At 40.0% G+C, this 27,489-nt stretch overlaps 1 protein-coding gene across 1 annotated transcript in view; it reads left to right on the top strand.

Moving 5' to 3' along the window:
- Positions 1–22,042: 22,042 nt before the first annotated feature.
- LOC138627740 (tenascin-like) overlaps positions 22,043–27,489 on the top strand; it is a 34,447-nt gene continuing 29,000 nt past the window's right edge. The window contains exons 1-2 of the mRNA XM_069710290.1: positions 22,043–22,124; positions 26,341–26,715. Of these exons, the coding sequence (XP_069566391.1) occupies positions 26,581–26,715 (135 nt within the window). The 5' untranslated portion in view covers positions 22,043–22,124; positions 26,341–26,580. The remainder of the gene's footprint in view (positions 22,125–26,340; positions 26,716–27,489) is intronic.

Raw genomic sequence — 27,489 nt, 5'->3', positions numbered from 1 at the left:
AAGGACTTTTTAATGGAAAATTCTGCACATTTTATTTCCCAAAACACCAACAAATATAATCTAAAAGAGAAAGTTGATTTACTTCCTGTTTCTTCACACACGTTAAGACTTGTTTCACGTTACTTCCAGAATACTTTTACTTTGGAAAAAAAACAACCAACATCTTCCTTCCTGTCTTCAGAAGCGGAGATGATTGACAGCATGACGTCTTTTATTAGCGCAGATAGAAAGCTGCTTGCTGCTCCTCGGTGAACGTGTTTCTGCAGCGATCCGCCGACGCTCGGAGGAAACGTTTCTCGGGACTCGACAGCCGCTGCGTGAGGTGGGATCAAAACAAAACACAGAAAACAGAAATACATCTGCTGCTTTTTGGGGGGAAACTATAGAAAGAATAAAGGAACTTTCAGAATTAAAGAATCCAGGGAACAATGAGCGCTTTTAACATGAAATAATGTTTTATTTTTGTTTCAGAAAAGTTGAAAAGCCTTTTCCTCTTTGCTCTTTAGGTTTTGGAAATATATTAAAAATATACATTTCAAAGACCAATTAAAAATGATATCTGACATTAATCGACAATGAAAATAATTGATAGTTTCCGTCCGCCGCTTTTATTTTGATTGAACTAATTCGCTGCTTAATGAAATGATGGTTAAATACATTCACTGATTTAACACAACAATCATGAACTCCTGCTGCTCTGCTAAGCTAGGCTGGGCTAGTTAGCGTTTAGCGTGCCAGCTTCATGTGGCGTTACTTTATTCTCCGTTGAGTTTTCTTTGTGACGAAACAAATTTAATTCAGAACAGTTTTCAGATGTTAGTAAAACAAAAAGTAGCTAAACTAGCTAAAAGCTAACTTTCGCTAGCCTGAATGCAGTCGCTGCAGTTTAAATCCGTTTCTTTTCGTGAATATTTTCATTCAGTTTTTCCCAAAAGTGAAACGTGTATCTGTGATATAATACTTTAAACGTGTCTGATTTTGGTTCATTTTGACCAAACTTGTAGTAAATATTTAGTTTTTCGTGGAAATTTAAGAAAAAGTTGAAGAAAATGTCGGAAGTTACCGTCTCTGATTGTGTCTTTAGTTTTATTTAGAAAACTGACACACATTATTTTTCATTTAAACATGAAAATGTTCATTTGTTGTTGTAGAAAGCTGACGTTTGTTCCCTGAACGTCTTTATTGTTTCCGACAAAAAGCCGTTTCAGCTGCAGACAAACTGAATTATTTTCATGGTACGACAAACAGAATTATTTTTTCCAACCACTTCGGACGCTTCACGCAGCATTCATCCATAAAATCAAGTTTGTTTTGATGGGATTATTTAATAGCTGTAAATATCTGTGTAGATATGTTGTTTGTATGTCACCTTTTTTTAAAGAAATTTTTTTGTATTTCTTTCACAACAAAAAGTAAAAATATTAGAAAAAGAATAAAGTGGTTTGTGTCAGTAGAAATGTTTTTATATTTCTGTGTTCGGTGGACCGACCAGCTTCACTCAAAATATATTTATGGAAATATATACGCAGATTTGTTTTTTTTTATTGTTGTACAGAATTGAGCTCCCGACTGCAGAGGACGATACGTTTTATTGTGAAAACACTCGGAAAAGATGATTGTTGCCTAAATGAAATAAATCTGTTTTAACTGGCTGGTCTGGAACCAGTTTAAAGGGAAAGTCCCCCAGTTTTGCTCGGCCTCATGGGAAACGTAGGATTCAGTGTTTTGGGAGTAAACGTGAAATTAAAGTCATGATTTTTTTTTCTCTTCTTTTTTTTTAATTTGAACGTCTCGAGTAGTTTTTACCTTCGTTAGACGAATGTGTTACTAAACAGTTGAAGTGCCCTTTTAAGATTTCACATAACCAAATTTAATAATCAAAGAACTAAAATCTCTGCAGCTTAAAAGAACTTCAGAGTCCTAAAAACTTTGCATGTACGCCACATTATTTGGGTCAATATAATTTATTTATAAATTGCAAATTAGTTTTAAATTTGCACCATGGAAACATCTTAAAACTAATCTAACCTGAATAGTTTTTAAAGAAAGAAATGATGATCTAAAAAAAAAAAAAAAAAATTCTGGTTCCAGCTTCTTAGATGTCATCTTGCAAATAAATTATATATATATATTTTTTTTTTTGCAAAATGATTAACCAGCAAATCCAGAAATTAATCAAGATAATAAAAATGGTTAATGAATATGTAGCTGCAACTGTTAAAGTTGTGTTTCATCAAAGTGCTTCCTTTTATATGTAATTAACCATGAAAACATCAGATAATATTCCACCATAATAGAACTGAAATGATGCCAACCAGTAATTACTTCATTATCAGTACATCTGACAGTTATTTTACTTTTGTGGTTAAAATATCAGAACATCAGAAAAAAACAAACTCAGATGTCGAGTCACAGAAAAAACAAATATCCTTTTTTTTTGTTTAACAATTCTCTTAAATTCATTTGATTATCAATATTACTATTTTGATAAATAAACTGCCATGTTTCCAGGCTTTATGCTAAGCTGTGCTATGCTAAGCTATGCTAAGCTAAGCGGCTTCACTGAAAAATTCTTGGCAAAGCACCTACATTTCCTAAAATGTTGAACTTTCCCTTTAACCTCTTTATTTAACACGTTGAGACGGATCGCCTCTTCTGCACGTTGTAAACAAAAAAATCTGCTTTGTTTTGTTTTTGTTTTTTATACTGATTGAATTTTTTACTTTTTATGTAAAGAAATGCAAAGATGTAAAAAAGTTTATAAGAAGTTAGATGTATGTTGTTGTTGTTTTTTTAATGATGTGTGGGGGTAGAGGGGGGTGTGGGGGGAGGGGGTAGTTGAACACCACTGGTTTGTATTGATGTGAAAAGGACTGCGTGCAGCTGTTGAGGCAATAAGGGAAATATTTCTCATCTGGTCGGTGGTTCTTTAATGATTGAAGTTGTTCTCAACAGAAAGGAACAAATGTGAAAACTAACTTTAGTGATGTAATAAAATATTATAAATACAGTAAACTGGAGAAAATGAAAATATCTTCACGTGAAAGGATCTTGTAAAAATAACAAAGTTTCTGCCGTAGCCGTCGTACGAAACCAAAGATAAGTAGTTTCACATCACAGAAAACTTAACAAATGTTCATATTTTAGAGGCAGTTTATTAAAAATAAAAGTGAATTAAGATATGACACTATAAAATAAAACCTGTCATTAAGGTTTAAAAACAACATCTTTAAGAGTGTTTGAGAACCACCGTCCGGATGTGAGACGAGATGATGTGGAAACGTTTCCATCACTGCTGCAGTCTGGTGACCGACGGCAACGCTGGAAATACGACGTATACACGATGCCTTTGTCTTTTTTTTAAATTTAAATGGAATAAAACTGTAAACATGTAAATACATCTTTGTACTTCATGTTTGTAGGTAACGAAACGTCAGGTTTGATACACGCAGAATTAACTTACGTTCAAGAGTTCCTGGTGTTTGTTCGAAAGTGAATCTTCAAGCAGCAGCTGTAACAGAATTACACGCTAGAATTTTAAATATATTTAAAAACAAGGAACTCTGTAGTTTTATTTTCAGCTTATATTCAGAAAAAAATCCCAAGATGAGCTGAAGACATTAAAACAGCGTACATTTTTGACTTTTTATTAAATCAGTTTTTACTGTTAAAACCCAAACTTTTGACTTTTTGAATTGTAATTTTTCTCTTTTTCTCGCAATGTTTTCATAATTTGTACCTTGTGAACCATTAAAAAAAATTCTCATAATTTTGACTTTTAAAATATAAATTTTGACTTTTAAAATCAGTTTTGACTTTTGAGGTTCACCTTCTCTTTCTTAGATTTGACCATTTAAATACATACTGCATTACATGTTTTTTATCTTAAGTTTGACTTGCCTCATTATTTTGCCTTTTTATAAAAAATAAAAAAAATCTTGTCTTTTACCTTTTATAATTTTTCCAATAGTAAATTGTAAATTAATATTTTGACTTTTTTACATTAAATATCTTTTAATTGATTGTTTATACAAAGAAAAAAAACGATTGAAAACTCATTAACACAATGTTAGAATTAAATCAAATGAGGAATAACGATAGACGGACAGATTGATAGAAAGACATTACTTCCTTCAGCCAGCAGAGGGCGACAGAGCGCTGCAGACAACTGATTCAGTGACAGCTGGTTATATATAATGATTAAAAGCCTGTAATATCACGCAGACCAACACTGATGAGTCTCAGGTGTGTTGATAGATAGTGGGCGGGGCTACAGGATCAAACAGGAGGTGAAAGGAGGCACCGAGGACATCAAGGAAAAAGTAGAAAAACTTAAAACGGAAAGACTAAAAGAACAGAAATGAGAAGAAACGAGGAGAATGGACATGAAGAACGTCTTCATGGAGAGTTTAACAAAGATATTTTTCTTACCTGTGAATCGAATAAGAAACGAGTCACCTGTTACATTTCTGTGACTTCTGTTGGATCGTTGCTTCTCCTTTCTGTCGGTTTCAAAATGGCTGGTTTCAGAAAAGTCCAGAAATATTCTGGTGATCAAAGCTGCTCGTTCAAAAGTTTTTACTCTGATTTATTCAGTACGACAAACACATGCACAAATGTGTCTTTGTGGTGGTTTTGTGTAACTTTGTGGTGGTTTTGTGTAACTTTGTGGTGGTTTTGTGTAACTTTGAGGTGGTTTTGTGTAACTTTGTGGTGGTTTTGTGTAACTTTGAGGTGGTTTTGTGTAACTTTGTGGTGGTTTTGTGTAACTTTGTGGTGGTTTTGTGTAACTTTGTGGTTGTTTTGTGTAACTTTGAGGTGGTTTTGTGTAACTTTGAGGTGGTTTTGTGTAACTTTGTGGTGGTTTTGTGTAACTTTGTGGTTGTTTTGTGTAACTTTGTGGTGGTTTTGTGTAACTTTGTGGTGGTTTTGTGTAACTTTGAGGTGGTTTTGTGTAACTTTGAGGTGGTTTTGTGTGTCTTTGAGGTGGTTTTGTGTAACTTTGTGGTTGTTTTGTGTAACTTTGTGGTGGTTTTGTGTAACTTTGTGGTGGTTTTGTGTAACTTTGAGGTGGTTTTGTGTGTCTTTGAGGTGGTTTTGTGTAACTTTGTGGTGGTTTTGTAACTTTGTGGTGGTTTTGTGTAACTTTGAGGTGGTTTTGTGTGTCTTTGAGGTGGTTTTGTGTAACTTTGTGGTGGTTTTGTAACTTTGTGGTGGTTTTGTGTGTCTTTGAGGTGGTTTTGTGTAACTTTGTGGTGGTTTTGTGTAACTTTGTGGTGGTTTTGTGTAACTTTGAGGTGGTTTTGTGTCTTTGAGGTTTGTTTTGTGTAACTTTGGTGGTTTTGTGTAACTTTGTGGTGGTTTTGAGCTTCTGAATCGTTTGTGTCTATTTGCGTTGTTTCTAAACAGGCTGGAACATAAAAATGAATCTGTTTATTAGTTTTGTTGTCGACTATGACTGAATGTTTTTTTTTCAGGTAAAACATGCTGCGGTTGTTTCTCCTGTTCTTTTCAGCTCGGCGGTGGTTCTTCTGTGTTCACGTATGATTTCCTACGACAGAAGTGAAGGCTGATCTCCTCCAACACCACCCGGTGATGTTGCCTATCGCCATATTTCTGTCTGCTGCAGGAACGGGAATCTTCGTGTCGCCTCTGAGGTTGACCTCTGACCTCCACGGGGGGAAATACTGCAGCATTATAAAAAAAAAGCTTCACTGCGACTTTAAAACGGTTTAAAATGATGATAGATTATAAAAAAAAAACTACAGATGGAAGTTAATGTCTGCCAAGGAAACTCATGAATGAGCTGATTACTGCTTGTCATGATGTCACATCCTCAGTGTGTGTGTGATGGATGAAGTCATGGTGTGTGCTTCGCTGTCTGGTTTTATTAACGATGGTTTTCGTCCTCGGAGACTCGACAGCTTGTAAATCTGCACCGATGACAAACGCTGGAGAGACGACACAATCTTTCTTTTCTTTCTTTTCCTTTTAAGAAGTTCATTAAAGACAAAGACGGGACGGGACATGTTAAAATGATTTATTTTAAATTGAGACAGCTAATTTTTCAACTCTAATCTCCAGAGTTGATGTCATGAATGACGACGTTGATGAATCCTGAGACTTCAGAGACGAAACAAAAATAGAGGAAAACATCAGATCCATGTGAAGGAATCTAACCTTCCTCATTAATCCATGAAACAGAGATGTCACGTTTCCATCGTATTGTCTTTTTTTTTTTTTTTTTCCCTTTGAGCGCCACCTGCTGGTATATTACGGTTATTTGTGTTTTTCGTTCGGCTATTTTCTTGAACGTTTCATTGAGTTTGTACTTGATGAAATTTTGTTTAATATTTGAGCTGTTTTAATTAAAAATGTACAGCCAGTAGTTTTGGATTGTATCCAGCAGAGGGAGCTCTTTTAAAACTCGATGGTCTGCTTGACTCTTTTGGCTCCCGTTGACGGTGACCTTTGACCCTCAAACTCATCAGTTCATTCTCGAGTCCAAGTTAAACCTTTGGACTGAAATTAAAAATACAACAAAAGAAATCGTTGGGAGTCGTTGAGATGTGATGAAGGTTTGAGGTTCAACGTGGACTTGATTGAACGGACCGGACGCTTCCAGTCTGGCGCGCATTCGGTTCCCGGCTCGTTTTATTTGCTCGTTTCGTTGAGACTAACGTCGCCGCTCGGAGTTTATGACGGAAAAAAAAATCCACACATACGTACGACCGCCTCGTGTGAGGTCATCAGGAAAAACTGGCTGTAACCTGCGAGTTATTCTGAGACGTTTCCTGAAAAACAGATAATGCTCCTAAACGCCGTGTTAAAATAATAAACAGCAATTACAGTGAAGTTTATGGTCTCTGGGTAAAGAAAGGACTCGGCCTGACTTTGTAAATTGGATTTTTAGTTTTTTTACATGTAGGTCGTGTCTGAGAGAGAAATAGTGATTGTATTTAAAAAGTCTAATCCACGAAAAAATGTTCACGTTCAGCAGCTTTTAAAATCTCCTTCTGCAGATAACTTCCTCTCTTCTGAACTTTATGGCAGAAGCTTTAAATCTAACGGAGACACGCCGGCGTAAACCTCGGGGGGGAAGAAAAAAGCCCCGAGGAAGTCAAACCAAATCTGTAAAAGTGCCACGGCCAACGTCGAAGTAAACCCAAACTTTTATTTTTATTTTTAAGTGAAACTCGCCGATCCAAACTTTCATGTTGCCTTTCGAAGAGCTGCAGATGGACGTTGGACCTGAATTCATTTCAACTCGTAATTTTGACGTCCGTCTTAACTCTGAGCTCTGAGATCAGCGGCCGGCTGCCGAGGAGCTCACATTTATGGCAATAATAACGTTTAAATGGAAACTTGATCGTTTACAGTCGCTGTTACAAACCAGAGAACGGTTTGTCTTTCCCCGGATTCAAAAATAGTCACGAAGACATCGGTGTTTGAGTTTTTTCGTGCCCGTCGTCTTCGTCTGTCCGTCTCGGGCCTCGGAGGAAAAACTCCTCAAAAACCAAAAGGACAGTTCAGTGTCCCGAGTTTTTCCGAGTCGCTCTTCAACGTCGAAAAAGAATTATTGTAAATAAGTATTCAGAGTCGTCTCTTGATCGTCATCAGCACCCGAGTTCAACACGTTACCGTGACCGCTGGTAACGTGAACATTTGTGATTTCACCGTGGAAACCTGAAACTGGAGCAGAGAAACAGAGTTTGATGGTCAGATTTTTGGGGAACAGAAAATCTTCAACATGCCAAGTGTTCCTGAGCCCATGCAGTGATTTCCGCTACAGAATCAGGGTTGTTTCTTCAACAATGTTTTTCGTCAAACTCTGGAAATTGTCAACTGTGTCACCGTGAATTTGTCCCCCAGAGTCGGTCTGTCAACACCGAGTTCCACTGAGACCGTCTGAGGGTTGTTAGCATGTTTAACTTGAGTTTAACTGGTTTTCAGCAAACTTCATTCATATTTGAATGGAAGCGTGTTTTCAAGACACCTTGTTGTGAACCACAGCGTTGGTCTGTTAGATTTGAACCGTCGGTCGTTCTTCCTGTAAACCGACCAGCTGACGTCCCACCTCGGCTACGTGGAGGGTTAAATCAAGATAAATGTTCTCGGCCGTCCGGCGGCTGAATTCCAAACCTCGTCGTGACGTCAGCCGGCGGCAAACGAGAGATCGGTGAAAAACAAACCAGATCTTCCACATGTTGGTCGTATAATTCCTTCTCTCTTTTCACGGCCTTTTCACAGTTCACACGTCGACGGGAAGAATATCTGAGATCAGTGTTCACTGAGCGAACGTCCTCGTGACGTCGAGTTTGGAGGTCTGTTTGGTCTTTTGAAGGATCCTGGAACTAATCCTCACCGAAGGCTCACTGAAGCCCGGTTTTTAACGGCGAGGTTTGTTGTTCCGTCACTTTGAACTTTCTCTGATCGTCCTACACGTAAATACAGAGATGACAACTTAGATTTATACCAAAAATGCGATTGGCTGCTTTTAAAATATGAGCGATCTCAGCAAGCGGATGTTTCGATGTTTATTTGCTTTCCTTTTTAGTTTTTCCTGCGAAAAGTTCTTTAATATCCTCCAACTGTGTAATTTAAAGTCCCGTATGTGAAAATAAAATAAGGATTTACCAGCGACCACGGGGAACATCCTCCACTTGTAGTTTTAATATCGTCCAACTGGGGCCTTTAAAAGTTCGGCGTTCACGAACTTTTAATTTCACCGCAGGCGTTCACTTAAACTATCAATCTGATATTTTCATATTAAACCAGAGATAAACGAGAAATCTGATTCTGACAGCCGTGAAAACATCCGACTTTCATTGTGTCTTCAGGACCAGCGGGCAGGTGACTCTGCAGCCGTCCGTCCCAGGGGGACGACCCAAGAGGACCTCGTATGCTTTCTTTGGCTGCGGTGGAATATCGGTGTCACGGCTGTAAAAAATGAAAAGGATTTATTGGAGAGCGAGCGAGACAAAGAGAGGCGAAGAGAAAAGAGAAGTTCTGTGGAAAACAAGGCAGCGAATGTCTGGCAGCGAGAGCGTGTAAATCGGTGCTAATCTGTTCCTGCAGTTTTTAAAGAGGAAATTAAGTCTGAATTTTTTTTTCCTGTCCCGCAGAACAAAATCATCACAGTTCATATGCAGGAGATTGAACCCACAGTAACTCTCAGCAGGTTTGCAGGCTGGAAAAGTGAAAAAAAAAAAAAAAAAAAAATCAACGTGCACACGAAAAAAAGAAATAAAAAAACGGACTTGGAGTTTTTAAATGAATCGAGGGAGGCGTTTAAATAGATCATATTAGATTATAACGTTTAGTAAAATCCTACTAGAAGAATTAAATAATACAACAATAAATAAATAAATGGTTGGAAAACATTGAAATGGTAAAAGAAACTGATTTACAAAAGACACTTATGAAAATAAAAAGCTAAACCAAATTAAAAGGTTACATTTAAAAAGTAAAATGCAAATTGAGCAATAAAAGCTTTAATAACCATCATAAAAATAATAAAACGATCCATTAAAAAAACAGATCAACAATGACTCACTGTAGTTTACGTCTGCGCGAAAACTGTCAGACTGCTTTCGAACCATTATTTGTTCCCAAATACCAAATATCGGGTGTGAAAGGAGTCCCGGTTCACTGTTCGGACCAAAGGACGAACAATTTGGTCTCAGGAAAAGAGGTCGTTTTGGTCCGCATCAAATTGAACCCTGATTTTCTTCGGACACAAAACCGGATCAAATGTTTACAATTGAACAAGAACGTGAACTTTTAATACTTTGAGTTTTGAAAACCAACCCAAAAATTAAAATTTTAAAATTTTAAAATTTTATTTAAAAAAAATAAAAATCAGACCACAAAACAAAAGCTTTAAGTGAAATATAGTAAAAATGCAGAAAACGTTCGCTAACATCAGAAAGAAGGAGCCAAAACAAAATGAACTGCAGAAGTGGAAGAAAATTGGGATTATTCTGTCAGTGAACGAGTTTGTCTCAAAAGTCTCCAGTTTATAGAAAAAGAAGCCAAACAGTGAGCTAACTACTGAAAAGAACAAAATCCCTAATCCCGTCTGATTTAAGCTCCCAGACATTATAAGCAGACGGATATATTTCAGTCACGACGGAACAAACGTCTTCATTTCGTGGCAGCGGCTCTGTGCTAAATTGAATCCATCCCATTACTGAACCGTTCAAATCCCATTCCTCGCCGGCGCTGCTTTTATTATTCCCTGTGATCCCGGCAGCGTGCTCCAATCTCAAGCATCATTACCAGAACCGGGAGGACGTTTCCGAACGATGAGCTCGGCCCGTCGCGGCACCGCGGCCACCTCGTTGGTAACCACCTCTTCTTTTGTTTCCACTGCAGCTCCGACCGCCGCGACCGCTTTCCTCAGTCCTTCAAAAAAAAGAAGAAACATTTCATCTTATTGCAGAGGAGCTCCGTCATACTTAAAAAACCAAATCACATCTGCCTGGTGTTTTCATCACGGCGGAAAGTTCCTCCAGTTCCTCCAGCGCCGATCAAACGGAGCGACCCAAATAGTCCGAAGTGTTTCCCAATAACAGCCCGACTTTACTTTACGCCCCATAAAAAGTACAAAATACCGAAACAGATCTGTTTTAAAAATACTTGAGGCTGAAGGATTTTACTACAGCGAGGGACGTTTTTAAAGCTTGAAAAACTAAAACGACTCCCTACGTACACAGAGTGGAGTCATAGATTTATAAAACAAAATGGAACCTCTTTGAAACCTTCTTACCTTCATGTATCTTCTGCTGCTGTTTCTGGAAATATGCAAATTTCCAAAAGTTCATCTCATCTTAAATTTTCTGTCAATTATTTGCATGCTATTATTTATTATTGCATGGGTAACTTTCAGAACTCCAGAACAGTTTTTAAATTATTTTAAAAACTACAATACACAATTTAAAAAGAATACTAATGCTGTAAATAATGTCTTTGAATTACTTGTTATGGCATTTCATTTGCTACACAGATACAAAGTTTTATTTTATAAACAAAGGGAATTTAAAGGGCTTTACAACATAAAAAAAACAGCCTAAAAACATTAAAAGTACCTTTTTTTTGGACAAAAACAGCAACAGGATGAACGTTGTGTTGGTGTGACAAAAACAACTTTATTAAGAGAAAGATCAGCAGGTTCCTGTGTTACATTAGCGATGCATATTTTACATCCAGCTGTTAAAACCATCACTACAAACCTGAACATCTGGCTGAGGGAGGGGGGGACACATGACTGCATTGCACAACCCCTGAAACTCCTCCCCTTTCCTCCCCCTTCTACCTGAAACACAGCTGTCAGGTTAATGGTTCCCAGGTGAAAGGTTCCCTCTCACGGTTTGCCTCCGTTTCAACCTTTCAATGAAACACGCCTCTGAGCTCATGTCAGAGCGACTTAAATAGAACTTTAAAATTTGCTTACAGTGCAATTAATTCAGTGTACATCAGTGTGACCACCAGAGGGCGCAGCTGTGCAGGTGGCGTGTGGATTAAGACGATGACTATAAAACACTAGAACAAGAATGAATGTACAAGTCCGGTAATAAACCAAAGCGTGTAATACACCCGTCTGTCCACTAGAGGACAACGTGTCAGTCACATTTTCCCCTTGCCTAAGTGGGAAAAGTACAAGAGTTGAAGGAGGTCATGTGACGAGGTACAAAAAGTAGTAACGTCCCAGCCAAGGGGCGACCAGCAGTACCGTCACCATTGGTTCATGAACGTTATGAATCCTCCAGTTCAGATTCTGTTCGTCACCATCTTTGCTAGTTCGGAGCAGGAAGTGACCATATTTGGACGAGCTGGGGGAGGAGCCAGCGGTGGATCTGACCGATCTGATCGGAAACCTGACGATACTACGTCCCGCCCACCGATAGCTGTAACCTGACTGCACCACAGGCCTGTCAATCAAACAGACACGCCCCCAAAAACAGGTGTTCTTGAATCTTCGTTTCTAATGAATGAGGGATTATTTTCAGATGGACCTCCAGAAAACTAAGAAGAAGGAGTGACTTTAGCTAACAACACCGAGATAACTGATGGACACATTTTATTCACTTTGGATTTGATGAGAGAAGTTGAATGGGAGTCTATGGAGCCGGAGGCTTTTTGGAGCCGACCTCTAGTGGCACTCGCTGGTATTGCAGCTGAAGACACTTCTGGATCAGAACCATTTTACAGACCTGAAGCTACGAACACTTTTAGAAACAGTCAAAGCTCCCAATACTGGTTTTTATGTAATATTACTTATTTAAAAGTATTTATGAGTTACCTGGTGAAAAAAATGAGCATTTTCATGTAATTTTGGACCATTATAGTTACAATGATTATTTAAAATTCTGTAGAAAATGGGTAAAAAAAACAACCCACAACTACTATTCAAGTTATAGTGGCTACTTTGAAAAGAATGCTTAAAGTCTTTTAATGAAAGGAAAAACTTGCTATATATATATATATTTTATATATATATAAAACAACAGCTAGAAGTTTTGCAGAACAGTAATTTTTACAATCACAAAAGTCAGCAGTCTCCTTTTTTTTTTCTTTTTTTTTGTCCTGTCTGATAGAAAGTGAGTTTAGAGAACGTCTGTTTTCACACCATCACCGACTGTTTGACTGGAAGAAGCAAAAGAATTTATCACATCATAAATCTATGTTTTGGAAATTGTGCGGACAGAGAGGCGTTCGGCCCGCGACCGACACGCTTGGAAACAGGAAGCAGATTCAGGTGCAGCTGCAGACTCCGATTCTCCGAAAACACACGACAGGAAACGCTTTTAATTACGCAAAAAATACCAAACAAGCAATCCTGGTTTTTAAAGGGACGATCGGCGAACGTCAGTTTGACTGACAGGTCTTTTTATACAGTGGAGACGGAAGAGGATTATTTAATATGTCGATGAAACTCCAGAATCTTTTATGAGTTTGTTTTCAGTCGGAAGGGAAACCTAGAAATTAAACCGAAGAAATAAATATTCATGAAGAGGCCGTTTCCTTTTGCCTCTTCAGGGTTTACTTTCGGTCGGTCTGCAGGTTTTCAGAGAACGCTGTTAAAAAACCCACATTAAAGTCCTGTTTTCTTTGGCCAGAAATCGAACACCGAAATAAGGACTCGGTCGATAGTGAGTTCCTTCTGATGTTTTAACATTTTATTCGAGCATCAACAGAAACGTGTTCAGAGTTTACAGCAGGATGAATATGTTCCTTCCTGCTCCTCTAAAGTCAATATTCCTGCTTCCAGTCAAACAAGCGGCTGCAGTGTGTTTTAATTCACTCATCATATAAAGCAGGAACTTCTTTACTCCTGGTTGGAGACGTGTTCAAATAAATGAAACTATTTCTCACATAAAAGAAGTTCTGTGTCATGAACCGTGATCTGTGCAGGGAAAACCACCGTCTCACTATTTACACTATTTAAGATTCAGAAATGTTTTATATGACATTGCAAACAAACAAAAAAAGAAAACTGACCTGAAAGCATCAGATGATATATTGTTGTTGGGAGAGAACTTTTGAGAAAAAAAAATCCCTGAGGTCTTGTCATAATCTTTCAGATCCTCGTTGAGTCAACGTCATCGAGACATCTGGAAACAGAAACTGAGATTTCTGAGTCCGTTTTATTTCCTTAGTTTGGCGGCTGCGGTTTGTTTCGGACATGTCGGCGTGTGATCTTAAAAGATCCCATTAAATCCTCATCCCGAAGCCTGATTTATTATGAGATTAACATTTCAGAGGAGGTGGGGGATGAAACCGTTTAAAACATGGTAAAGGACTGGAAGGAGGAACGTGGATGTTCGGAGAGACAAACCGAAACGGGAAGTAAACAAACACTTCCAGGAGAACGTCACATTTTAAAGCTTCTTCACGCCTGAACGTTTGAAACCATCTGTTCGTTGCTCTTCGTATTTTTACACTTTAAACATTTGAGACACTTTATTTTGGTTTCAAACAATGTTGGCTATTTAGCCTCGGAAGAAAAACAAATGGAACAGATTCATTTTGTTACGACTACATTATCATCGTTATGGCGTAACAACCGGTGATTTAAAAAAATAAATAAATTCCTTTAAGAAAATAACTTCCGACATTTTTTCTCCGAATTGACTTTTCACATCAGATGAGATTATAATCTTGTCCATGCTAGCAATTTAGTATTTTTTTTTCTACTTCTGGTTCGGGTCTTTTTCCTTCTGTTGTTTAAGTGGTGGTGAAACGCCGCCTCAATTTTCTAGTAATTGTTGTGACAGTCTGAAACCATCCAAATAGTGTTTTTGGTCCAGACCTCGGTCCTTCGATCTGGAACATGGATCGAGTCTACTATTTTTGGTTCAGACCAAACTGAAAAGTTCGATGGTCCGGACCAAAAAACAGCTAAGTGTGAAAGCAGGCTACGTTTCTTTGAGTATTACAGTCATTTTGTTTGAGTTATTCTGCGCACCAACAAGTTCATTACTAGCCAGAGGAGCTAATGAAGGATTTGGTTATTTTCTATCGGTGCCAACGTGACTCAACATGAACATGAAGTTACAAAACCTTCATTACGATGTCCATTTAATTAAGAGTGGAAATGAATGCAGTTCTACAATTATTTAGATTTACCAGACAGAATTTGTTTAGAAATGGTGGGCTTTGTGTGGTGATGATGATGATGATGGTGATGAGGAAGAGGCCTTTGGACCTGCATGACATCACTTGTCTGCGTTGTGCTTCCAGCAGCTCCTTTTCCTTTAGATGCTCGGTTCCCAGATCCCCCGACGATGAAGTAAACTCACAACACAGCCGATCTGGACCTTTTTCTTTTTTCGAACAGAAGCACCGTCGTAAGTGCATGTTTTGTTTTTGTTTGTTGTTGTTTGCGCGTCTCAAACTGGAACCATTTAAGAAAAGTTCGGAGTCTCAGTTCGGACGCCACGTGTCGCCGATCCAAGAAAGTTTGCTCTGTCGACATTTAGCCACCTCAGCAAATCATTTCGACAGAATTATGTGATTGATGGCCGTGAAACCCCGTCTGTTTGGGAAATATCCCGTTCAGACGTCGAGAACAACAACAATGAGCCTAATTTTAGACATTTTTGTTGAGTTTGATGTGTAAAACTGTCCACATCCCCTCAGCGACCTCAAAAAGCTTCACGAAAACACTGTTAATTATATTTCATTTAAATTAGTTTAAAAAAAAAAAAAGAAACCCCCAAAAACCTTCAGCTTTCAGTCTCTGCTTTCTGTTTGAGATTTCTCATTGTCGACATGCCCACTGGTGCGAATGTCTCTGATATTTGTGTAACATCTCCCACTGCTCGGATCTTTGTGGCTCTTCGCATAATTCGAATTTTCCTTCTCCACTTGCGGTAGAATAGTTTGAATTTCCTCCTTTGTTCGGGGAACAATGGCTGCTTTTCACGCTTCCTGGGAACTTCGAGTGGCTTCGACGTCGGCGTTCTGCTGAGACATTTTTGTCCTCACTGATCCTGTGAACTGAATTTAAAAACTGAATTAAGTTCGCCTGTCTGGGTGCTTCAGACTGGAACCGTTAGACTTTTCCTGTTGGAGTATTTGTTGGTTTGCATGACTCTCTTTTGTGTTTTTCAAGTCTCTTTGCTTGGATTTAGTTTTGTGTTTGTTTGTTTTTTTTTACCGCCATGTGATGTCATCTTTATGAGACATCGCTGGAATCCTGGCGTCCGTCCAACTGACGTCATATCACCGAGAGACATTTAACCAAAGAAATATTTCAGCATGTGCAGTGAATTTGCGTCCGAACTTTCCACTCTATGACAAAATACACAAATACGTAAAAAAGCCAGTTCGGAGGGTTCCTGATGTGCGTGAACAGAAGCGCTGCGATGGCACGGAGCAGGTGGAAGCAATAAACTTCAGAGACGCCGCCGCCGATACTTCCTCACGAAGGTCGTTGCTTCTCGCCGCTCCGTTCACCTGCAACAAGACAAGTCTCTGAACTTTTTGATCACCCCTCGTACATGAATGAAACCGTTTTTAAATCTCTCTCTTTTGTCGTATATATTTCCTCCCTCAGAGGTCATGTTTTCCACCTCCGGCTGCTCCAGGTTTCTGTCCTTCAGCCTTTTTACGAGATGAAAGGTTAGGAGTCCCATATGGTGAAGGAATGATGGGGGATGTGGGTGGGGGGCGGGGGGGGGGGGTGAAAAGAAAGAAAAATGAGGACGTCCGGGGGAGTGGGGGGGGGGGAAACAAAGGTAGGTAGACATTTTTTTCTGTCTTGTAAAATCTGCCCACGCATCCCTGTCGGCCTCCGAAGGGTGATCGCTGTGTTGTTTCTTGATGTTCTTCCAGCCTCCCTCTGAGATGGACTAACCAGAGGTTTGAGGTTCGATCGGTGGGGCTGACGTACGAAGGAAACCAAAACAAACACAACACAACAAAGAAGCTACACAAAAACAAAAAAACCCATCTGTCAAATACCGACTGTTCCCATGAAAAACTGAAGGCAGGGAAACATGAGTAAAATGTCAAATCATCGGGGATAATAAGTCTCCTTTTTTAATAAATTCTTTATTAGTGGCCGGTACTTGACAGACTTTCTGTCTTAATGTTGGCATGAATGTGAAGGATTTCCACATCTGCTCCGTCGGCAAGGCAGCTGATTGGTGGAGAAGACGTCCCTCGCCACTCTGCGTTGGCTTTTTATGTGGCTCCATAATATAGTATATGTGAGGAGATGGTTCACGTCGAGCGTCCACTCGGTCCCGAAGCTTGGCCGACGTGCTCCGAGTGGAAACTGTGAGCGAGCGGAAACTTGAGAGTCAGCGGTCCGGACCGACACGTGCCCCATCTTTTACCCGGCGTACGTTGGCCCGCCGTAACGGTCACGCTCTGCCGAGTGTGCATCTCTGGTATGTTCATCTGCTGTGACATGTGATGATTGGAAACCTTTTAGTCCTCTCTCCACGGTTCTGATACAGGAAAGCTCTAATTTACACATGAATGTAAAAAACAAATTGGCCAAAATGACTGTTCTTTGAAATAAAGTTTGTACAGCTTTGGAAGACTTGCAGCTTTAATGAGCCTGTACAATAAGGTACAAAACATGAAAAACACCCGACAAACTCTTATTAAGTGCTGCTGGAAATCTCACACAGTTTTTATTATTATTTCATAAAGTCGTCTGGAAACAAATTTTTGATTCAACCGATAGTTTTCTGATTGTTTTATTGATGTCTGATAGAATATAATTCTTTTATAGTACAAGGAAAACTGAAAAGCAATCCCACTGGTGCAAACACCGAGAAAAGAAAACGCAAACTATAAAAATGACGTGTATTTGCTGTAATCTGTAAGAACAGTAGGGTTTCTGAGTTATTTCACATTTGGAGCTCTATTTTCATCAATCTACGAGCAGGCATGGCCAACTTTTTTGGTTATTTGGTAAACCCAAATGTAAGTGAATATGTGGCGCAATAGTAAAGCCGGGGAAGTAGATAATTAGGTGTGTCACAACCGAATTCAAGAATGGACAATCAAATCAGCTCCTAATGGCCATCAACGACCAACATACTCACCCTCGTGCATAAATTACATCGTGTCACAACTGCATGTTCTTACACGGTCGGCTAGAAAGGCTTTTTGAATTACAACCAAATCGCCCGACTGCCAAATACAAAAATGTGGAAAGTGTCACTATCACAATTAAAACATCCCGGACGAGCCCCCGCATATGTTAACACACCGGCTCAATGGCAGCAACGTTAGCAGAAGGAGGGGCATTTTTAAACCTTGTCAGGTTGGTGAGACTTTCTAAAGGCAAATGATCAGAGCAGGTAGGTACACACAGACAGCGCATCATATGTTAAATAACATCAGTCAGTTGTGGCTGTTGTGGTTAACTGTTGCACGACGCCAGTTTGCGTGTAACGCGTGTAAAACTGACGCGCCTACAGCCTTCATACATGTGTCTGTTGTGTTGGCCTGTTTATTTTTGTAAAGATGTTAAAGGTGTAATGGTGCATGTCCCATAAGGATGACACAAGACCTTACAGCGAGACGACGGTGACCCGTTCACACTGGGATCAATTTCTTCCTTTGCTACGGACTAGACGGACGGCCGGTAGTTTGCACATGGAAGATGTAAAAGGCACAAAAATCTCCAAACACAATACCTTAGTTTCTCGTAGGAGATTATAAACTGCACATGTGATGAGAGACTCCTGGAGCCAAAGTTTGTCTTCAAGTAGGAATGACATTGGTGGCGATTAAAGTCATTATTCCTGAAAAATACTTTTTAAACATTTTGGCTGTTTCACTGAATAAAGAAGTTGTCTCTTCTTCTGTTATTACGGTGCTAATTTCACCATTTCTGTCTTTTCACAGTCGTATCGTCATGTTTTCAAGTCGTCAGTCCCATTCTTGTGAATGTGATATCTCAGGGACGCTTCGAGGAACTTTCTTCAGATTTGGCACAAACGTTCACTTGACCTCAAGGATGAACTGGTTGGAATTTGGTGCTCAAAAGCCACTGTGACAAAACAGACTTGTGATCATGACTCAAGAATTCATACGCTAATTACGCCAAAAAGGACACACGAATTTGTAATAGGATAAAACTGAGGAACAGAAGAGGAGACCAGAAGGATGGACTACCAGACAGTCCCTCCAGGAAATCTATTGTTTTTCCGAAAAGATTTCGTCAGCAGAAGCTGTGCTGAAAGTATTAAGTAAGGCGGCCAATTTAGTTTTCTATATTTTTGCTTTAAACAGGATGTTTTGGGTGTTGAAGACAAAACTGCTCTGGAAAATATACATCGGTCTAACCTCTGCGATAGAGCCTTGCGTATTCTGTGCTGAAGTACTTAAACCAATAAATTGTGTGTCTGTGTTGTGTCACAATTTACAAAAACCCCCGTGTAGAATTTTACCTCCTCATGAACGAGCTCAAGAAACCCGGTTGTCTGCTTTTTTCTGACGCGTAGGTTTAAAAGTTGATTTACAGACTCCACCTTCTGTCCTCTGAAAAACTAGTGGGACCCTCGCAGCGTCCGTCAATGCTCCGTTAGGTAAGCGAGGTTTTGGCAGGTGGAGCGGATGAGTTATGTGCGTTTGTGCGAAGCCGGTTTTTTTTCCCTCTTGTTGTGTGTTGCGTTTTGAGCAGAGGCGAAAGGGCAGGCGTGCAGCCAGACGGACGGACGAGGTCCTGACAGGCCGGTCGTACACGAGCTGCACACACTAATGAAAATGTGATCTGACCTGATGTAGCGCTGCAGTCACTTCAGGTTGGAGCCACTCGGCGCTAATAGATTCTCAGCCTGCCGTCGTATTTCGCTGCAGCTGCTGTGGAAACGACGGTTCAAACACAGAGATTGCATCACTTTGCATTACGGGTTGCTCGTAGCTTTAATGTCTTTGGATCAGTGTGGTTGAAGGTGGAGCAAAAGCTTGTAAGAACAAAAGTGGCATCTTCACGTCAGCTGCTGAGATGTCGATGAGTTGACAAAAGGTGTTCATTTCAACACCACGCGGTTGGTTTTTTGACGGAAGCAGTACACAGGAAGTCGAGGAACGACACGATGCAACCGTTAACCACCAACCACGGGGCAGCTTCTCGGTTTCATATAAACACCCATCGAGAGGGCGCTGGAAGTGGGAGGGGCCAATAAGCCTTTTAACGTTATCAGTTGAGATCCACAACACGAAATATAACCATCAACTGTCCTGCTGACGCCTAGTTCCATCTCCACTCTGTACGTCCTTCAGGTCAAGCTGCAGTATTTTTTGGGGTGTTAAGGTTGTACCGAAGGGTTGTGTCTCTCATCGACACCATCGCGGCGTGTTGGAGAGGAAATGGAAGCGTTTAGACACAAACCCGCCGTTATAAACTGTAGGACCATGACTGAACTGTCTTTATTGTCGATGTTTCATTTTTTGTTATTACTCAGAAATAATTTGCTCTCGGGTATTAATAAATCAGACTGAAAGTGATTGCACTAGAAAACCAGCTCATAATATGAGTTCCCTGGTGAGCCGGTGGTTTTGAGTGAAACCAGACTGGTTTGTGGTCTCACACTTTGTCATTTGTGGGTCAAAAACTGCCAGAAACTAAAGTGGAAAAAAATAAAAATAAACGACCCGCGTTGGAAATGAGCTGCTTCCCGGTCGCACACGAAACTCAATCTGTCACCGTTATTGACGGAACAGTCGAGACATACGTCGTCGACTTCAATCAGCGTTTTTCCAGCTTTTCACAAGATCCGTGCTCTGGTTATTCGCGGGGAACAGCCGCTCGCTCCCATGGACCCGTCTTTGGCTCGGCCCGCAACACATATGGTACAATTAGCCTTTTACTTCAGCGCGCATGTGTTCTTGGTTTTCTGAGGCATTTCAGTCATTTCTGAGCTCCTGCAGAGGACCACGTAAGCTCTGCTGAGGAGTCCCGTGGGCAGAAAAATGGGCAGTTAAAAGGTGGTATTTAAGATGATCGGCTCACCGAATCACCTTCTGCTCGCTGCTTCACTCTAATGACGGTGCGCAGCTGTGGCAGACTGATGATCTGCAGGGTTTAACTGCACCTTATCATCTTTTATTTTGAAGGAGTTCCACAAAAGTGGAAGTAGCTTCCAGGTCTGAAAAATTAGGCTGATGCAGAAGTGTCTTATTATAATTAATATTACTGAATTGTTTTCTTTGAAATACTCAAATTAAATAGTTAAATATACAGGTAAGGCTGAATGAGTTTGTTAATTACATTAACAATTAACAACACTTTAAAATATTTTTGTTCCCTTTTTAATTAACCATTAGCTTTTTCTCGCAGAATGAGCAGGGCATATTTTGAAAAAGGTTTTAAAGTGTAAAAGTGGGATAAAAAAAACAACAGCTTATTGAGTGAAAAGAAATAAATCCAGAGCTACCGTCTTACGAGCGTCCAGGAGAGCGGTGAGCGTCGGTGCGCCGTGGAGGTCTGTCGGGCTTTACTGGCAGCTCGTAAACTTGATAGTAAAGCTGACTGGCCTTCAGCCTCTGATTAGTGAGCCTGAATGCCTCCAGGCTGAATCTCACACTGCAGCGGACAACCGTCTTATAGATTCAGATAATCGGCTCCTCAGGGCAGTTTTAAGGTTTATTTCTGTTTAAGCTAACCGCATGTTTAAAGAGGGGTGAAAATGTTTTGGTGGATGACCCCGTTTATTCCAAAAGACTTTGTTCCTGTTAGAAAAGCCACATGAATTCGGAAAGAAGTTAAGTCCTCGTCGCTGAAGCATTTTTATGAAATTCGTGAATTTGGTATTGCAGCTTAAGGCATTCTGCATCGGCCTCATTTTTCAGACCCGGAAGCTGCGAACACTTTTATAAACAGTCTGTGTGCTTAACTCAGTGCTCAGTTTTTATATTCCAGTGGTCCCACTAATCCCAAATTATAATCAATTATAAATACTTTCCTTTTTCTTTTTGAATTTACACAACTGAAATGTAAATTTGTTTTAATTTAATGTAATTTTTAAAAAATTGAATGTAAAAACGAAACTTGATAGTGATGCTATTATTCTCATGTAGGTTTGAACCGTGCATCATGTGGTCCTGATACAAATCTTATCCAAACCTGCCATCCAGTATTAGGAGGACGTTATCGGCAGGTTTTTTTTGCTATTGGTTTGTTTTACATCCTCTCTGAACAAAAAAAAACAATCGCGATGCCGGCCAAAGTGTCTGATGTCAGGTTCCTGGAAGCCGCTCACAGTTCACAGCAAACGGAGGGGAGATGCATCGAAATCAGACTCCATGTGATACAAACAAGAAGAGCCAGCGTTCCCTTAAGAAAAAACCCCATTTAGAAATTCAGATGTTTTCCATCGTGACTCGTCCGCCCAGCAGGGACCTGTAAAGCACACAGAGTTACATCACAGAGGAGGAGAGAGCAGGAGGGAGGACAAATTCTTCAAGTATGAGAAGATTTTACTGCTCTCCTCCTCCTCCTTTCTCTCTCTCTCCCTCTCCGTTTGTCCATCCTCCTCCTCCTCCTCCTCTTCTTCCTCCTCGTCCTGCAGGCCAGTCAATGAGAGCTCCGCCGAGTCGAGAGACTCTCGTTGGACCGGCTGGGAGAGAAAACTCGTCACGTCTCCGAGCAGGTAAGATGCTTCGCTTCGCTTTTCTTTCTGAAGGTTCTCAGATCAAATGCAAAAGTTTTTTAAAAGAAATGCTCCTTTTTGCAACTTTCATTCACAAAAGACTTTTTGGTGATAATTTCACTGATGTTGCATCAACGGTGCACAAAGAAATAAGAGTTAAATATGCTTATTTTATTTTTTTAAACAAAGTAATCTGCAGCTTTTTTTTTTTTATCATCAATCGCTGAAACAAACTTCAGATGAATCCAACGACTTGTTGCTTTTTCTTCGTTTTATTTTCATTATCGTTTTGGGGATTTTTTTTGAGCTGCTGGTTGAACAAAGTTGAAGATGCTGCAGTTTTCTCTGGTTTAAAAAAGAATCTGTCTGGAACTATTTTCATTGTTTATGAATCACTTTTCAAGGCAAAATGCAAATTATTTCTTAGTTTCAGCTTCAGAGTTGTGAGGATTTGCTCCTATTCTGGTGTCTTTTGATATTAAACTGAATGTTGGTTGGTCAAAAAGAAGCAGCTCGAAGAGTCTTCTGTTGTCTTTTGGATATTTATTGCTGTTTTCAGACATTTTAAACACCAAACGATAATTCAGTTGATTAAGAAAATGAATGACAGATAACATATTGCATTATTTTGATTTGATTTTTATTGTTATTTTCAAGCACAAATGAATATTTTGGTGTTTTTGTGCTGCTGGCTGCTGGGGGGGAAAAAATATTTGAGAATAAATGTTTTAATTTTTCACTGTTTTCTTACATAATAAAAATCAATTCTAAATTGAGGCACAATATATTCAAAAATTCAACATTAAAGGCTTTAAAACTGGTTTCAGTATCTGATTTGTTAAAAAAAAAAATGCAACATTTAAACACCTTTGCTGAAGCATAAAACAAATCATTTATATTTTTTTGTCTGTTGTTGGGTGATAAAAATGTTCTTGTGCAATTCAATAAAAATCTTTTTAAAGTATGTCTTCAGTAATTGTAAAAAAATCCCAACTCGAAAAATATGCCGGTTATCCTGCAATGTTCTTCACAAAAAAAACCAACTTCCATAACAAAACTGCTGCAGAAAATTATACCTAAACAGGAGAATTTGTACTAGAAGTAAAAGACAGACGTTCGGATGCTGCGTACGTTCATTAAAGATGCTTCAGTGAGTCGACCGCAGCGAGATGAGATGGAAATCGATGCAAATTTATGTGAAGAACGCAAAACTCTGTGAGCGAATGACTTCATCGTTCTGCGGCGTCCTCGACCTCCGACTGTAAAAAGTCTGACACCTCGTCTGTGATGGATTTCACAGCAGCTTCCTGTCTGGACTTCAGCATTCGCAAAACTAACGTTAACTCCAACCAAAACATACAAGTTGTTTTATCACTGTGTTCCTCACGGTTTGTTCTTAGTGAGATAAAAGAGACATTTTTAATTTTTTGGTCAAATGGCTTTCTGTTTGACAAACAAACACAAATAAATCTCTGATTGAACATGCTGAGGTTGAGTTGCATTGTGGGTAACGTAGGCAGCAGGTTTTGACATAGAAGAAGAACGTGATATACCAATCAGCAACCAGCAGTGACGTCACCACGTTGGTTCGTGAACGTTATGAATCCTCCAGTTCAGATTCTGTCCGTCACCATCTTGTTAGTTCGGAGCGGTTTGGAGCAGGAAGTGACCATATTTGGACGAGCTGGGGGAGGAGCCAGCGGTGGATCTGACCGATCTGATTGGAAACCTGACGATACTACGTGATTGATGAGAGAAGTTGAATGGGAGTCTATGGAGCCGGAGGCTTTTTGGAGCCGACCTCTAGTGGCACTCGCTGGTATTGCAGCTGAAGACACTTCTGGATCAGAACCATTTTACAGACCTGAAGCTACGAACTCTTTCATATCCAGTCTGTAGTTTATACGACGTTAACTCACTGAAAGCAAAAAAAATTATAACATTTTATCTTCAGGGAAGTCTTAATTCTGACTGCTTTTTTTCTTTCATTTCTGCGTAAGGAAAAGGAGAAAATTTAAAGGTTTAAAATCAAGTTAGAAATAAATGTAATTGTTTAACCAACACAGTCGAACACCTTCAGGTTCTTACGACCCGATTGTCCAATCAAATCATTAATCTGAGTTAAGTTTGTGTTTACCAGGTCGATCGGTTTCATGTGTCTGCTGACAGCTGGACTCCAACAGGAGGAAAAAGCTGCAGCAGCAGAGAGAGAGGGAGTGAAGGTGAAGTTCTTTACGGGGGCGTTCTGGGAGTTTCTATTGGCCCCCCGAGACCCGACCCGACCGTAGCAGCTGGAACAGCTGTGGCCTGCAGGTATTTCACAAGCTAATCGTTCCCGTCGAGGTCCAGACGGAGACGCTGAACCCTTTTTGTGTCGGGTCGGAGAAACTCCATGTGGACCGACGGGTTCACATCTGAGCTGCAGCAGTTTTGAAGGAGGCAAACAGGAAGTAGTGTTCAGCAATTCAAGTCGGGAAATACCAGAAAACAGTATCGGACACATCGGAAATAACATATTGAAAGTAATAACAGTTCTAAGAGGAAACTCATTTCTGTCCTTTTCATTCAGAGATCTATTAACACGTGTTCTCCTAAATTTAATTTATTGCTGCAGCAGCAGGATGAAAGACGTGATGATGTCGCCGTGGACTCGGTCCAGCGGCTGCTCTCCACATTCAGACCTGCTGCTGTAGCTGAACGCAGATCTGAGCAGGAGATCTGTCGAGTATTAACCAGCTTCGGTTGTGAAACCTCTCGGGGGAGTCGAGTCAGCTCGATCACTCAGCGTCTGACTCATATTTGTGGCTCAGCTACTGTGTGCTGCAGGAAATGTCAGGCGGAACTACTGTGTGGTCGTATTTATCACTTAACATAATTAAATTTGTGGTTTATATTGTTGAACGTACACAAGAGAAGCTACTTTAAAATGAGAATTACGGCCTACCGATTGTATTCTTCCACCAACTAAGTTGTGGTTTACGTGCTCATCGGTCCAAACTCAAAGATGTTCGGACCCTCAAAATAAAATGATTTGATCCCAAGTCCAAGTAATTGATTGTCCCACATTTGAAGAGATTCCCTCGAGAAGTCGCGTTCACAGTGTGAAACGGATGCGAACTCACGGTGGCCTTGACCTTTGACCTCTAACCACCAGAATTGTATCGGTTCATTCTCGAGGCCAAGTGAACGTTTGTGCCAAATTTTAAGAGATTCCCTCGAGGCGTTCACGAGAATGGAATGGGCGGACAGTGATGGACGTAAGGTCACAGTGACCTTTGACCTTTGACCACCAAAATATACTCGGTTTATCCTTGAGGCCAAGTGAACGTTTGTGCCAAATTTTAAGAATTTTTCTTGAGGCGTTCTTGAGATATGGTCCGAGTTTTGAAACGGATGCGAACTCAGTGACCTTTGACTTTTAATCACCAAAATGTCTCCGGTTCATCCACGAGTCCAAGTGAACGTTTGTGCCAAATTTGAAGATGATTCCGTCGAGGCGCTCCAGAGATATTACCTTCACGAGACTGGAAAGAGCAGATAGTATTGGGCGTGAAGTGACAGTGACCCTTGACCTGCGATAACTAAAGTCTATTCGGTTCATCCACGAGTCCAAGTGAACGTTTGTGCCAAATTTTCCCAAAACAACTTTTTTTTAAACTTTTTTTTAGCTTGACTGAGTCGGATTCACAGGAACGATGAGGAGGAGTAAAGTTCGGAGGGGGAAGTCTTTAGACGAGTTGACCAGCAACAGTTTGGACCCATTTTAACCATCGTCAGGGGCGTTTGTCAGTTTGAGTTCGATGTCTAAGTTAATTACCAAGAACATAACGTAGTGTACAGTTATTATCAGATTTGCAGGTTGTGTTAAAGTTTATGCCTGTAAACAAACAGAATTATTTTAAGCTTAATTTTGTCCCTCTTATGTGTAAGGAAATTCTAAACCGGGATCTAAACGTGGTGCCAAATCGCCCCAAATGCCCAATTAAGAGTGGAAGAAATGTCCCGGCCTCCAGCCCGGTCCGTGTGCTCAGGATAACAAATACTCTTTCAGACCAAGTTACTTTTTTCCGTTGGGGTTTTATTGGCCGACACACTACACCGAGAGGCCCGTAAACAGCTAATGCCCCCATTTCTGCTAATTGTGGCTAAAGTGGAGTCTGCTGAGTGTACGTGAAATTTAATGAGCTTTAAATGTGTAATTCTGTGTCTGTTCCAGGGAGGAAAATCCCCGGAGTCCCGAAGACAAGAGCAGAAAACGTCTTGATTTGGAACAACACGCCAGCGAGATCCTGTTGACCTGCAGCTCGACGTGCCGCCCGTTCGATTCCTCTTTGAAGAACCTGGAAACGACTCGGCTCAACCAAAACAAACCGCTCACTTTTCCTGAAAAGTCCGCCATCTGTTTATTTTTCTAAACAACCCCGGGGGGACGACTTTTCCTGGTCCGACCCCAGCGATGTCTCCCTTCGTCCCCTCCCTCCTCCTCGTCCTCCTCCTGGCTGGCCCCGCCCTCCCGACCCCGGCGACCTCCAAGGAGTTACAGGTCGGAGGTCAAAGGACACCGAGGGACGCCAAGCAGGACTCCATCAAGGTGACTCATTAGTTGGTTGGGATGAATTGGTGTCTAAACGTTTCATATTTTATAGTCAGTGTTTCACCAATGACTGCGTTGCCTGGAGTAACTCCAGAGATAATGCTTTAACAGAGCGTAAGTACAAGGGCTCATCGTTTTTAAACCAGAGATCTGTTGGAGAGATCCGATAAAATCACCCAAATTCAACCATTTATCAGCCAGAAACTAAAAAAAAAAAAACTAAAAAAAACTTATTGTCAGATTTTCATATAACCAAAATCTTCAATCGAGAAAAATGACAAATAATCTGAGTTTAAAGTAGTATTTCTTCATGAAAAACAAATTTGTCCAAAAGTTAAGCATTAGATCCAGATTGTGAAGCCTTTAATGTCTCGGCTGAGGCCGACAGACGTGTGACAAGAACTCAGTAAATTTTCAACATGACAAAATTCTTTATAAATTGTCAATGTGACAAAAATTCTGTATATTTTTTATGTAAAACAAAAGTCAGTACATTTTTATCGCGACAACAATTCTGTATATTTTGAATGCAACAAAAATTCAGTACTTTTTTGATGCAACAAAAATCCAGTAAATTTTTAACGTGACAACAATTCTGTACATTTAAGTAAATCAAATTTATTTAAATGTACATTTAGAATTTTCATCATGCCAAAAATTCTGTATATTTTTCGACGCAACAAACTTTCGCTGAATTTAAACTCTCTTTTATTTATTCATTTTAGCGGGTTTTCCTGCTTTACATTATTTTATTTAACTTTTAATGGATTT

The sequence above is a fragment of the Brachyistius frenatus genome, unplaced genomic scaffold (assembly GCF_029030835.1).
Source record: "Brachyistius frenatus isolate BFR_SWC_R1_liver_20210118 unplaced genomic scaffold, ASM2903083v1 Contig_91, whole genome shotgun sequence".
Taxonomy (NCBI): domain Eukaryota; kingdom Metazoa; phylum Chordata; class Actinopteri; family Embiotocidae; genus Brachyistius; species Brachyistius frenatus.
This window is presented reverse-complemented; position numbering and strand designations above follow the sequence as displayed.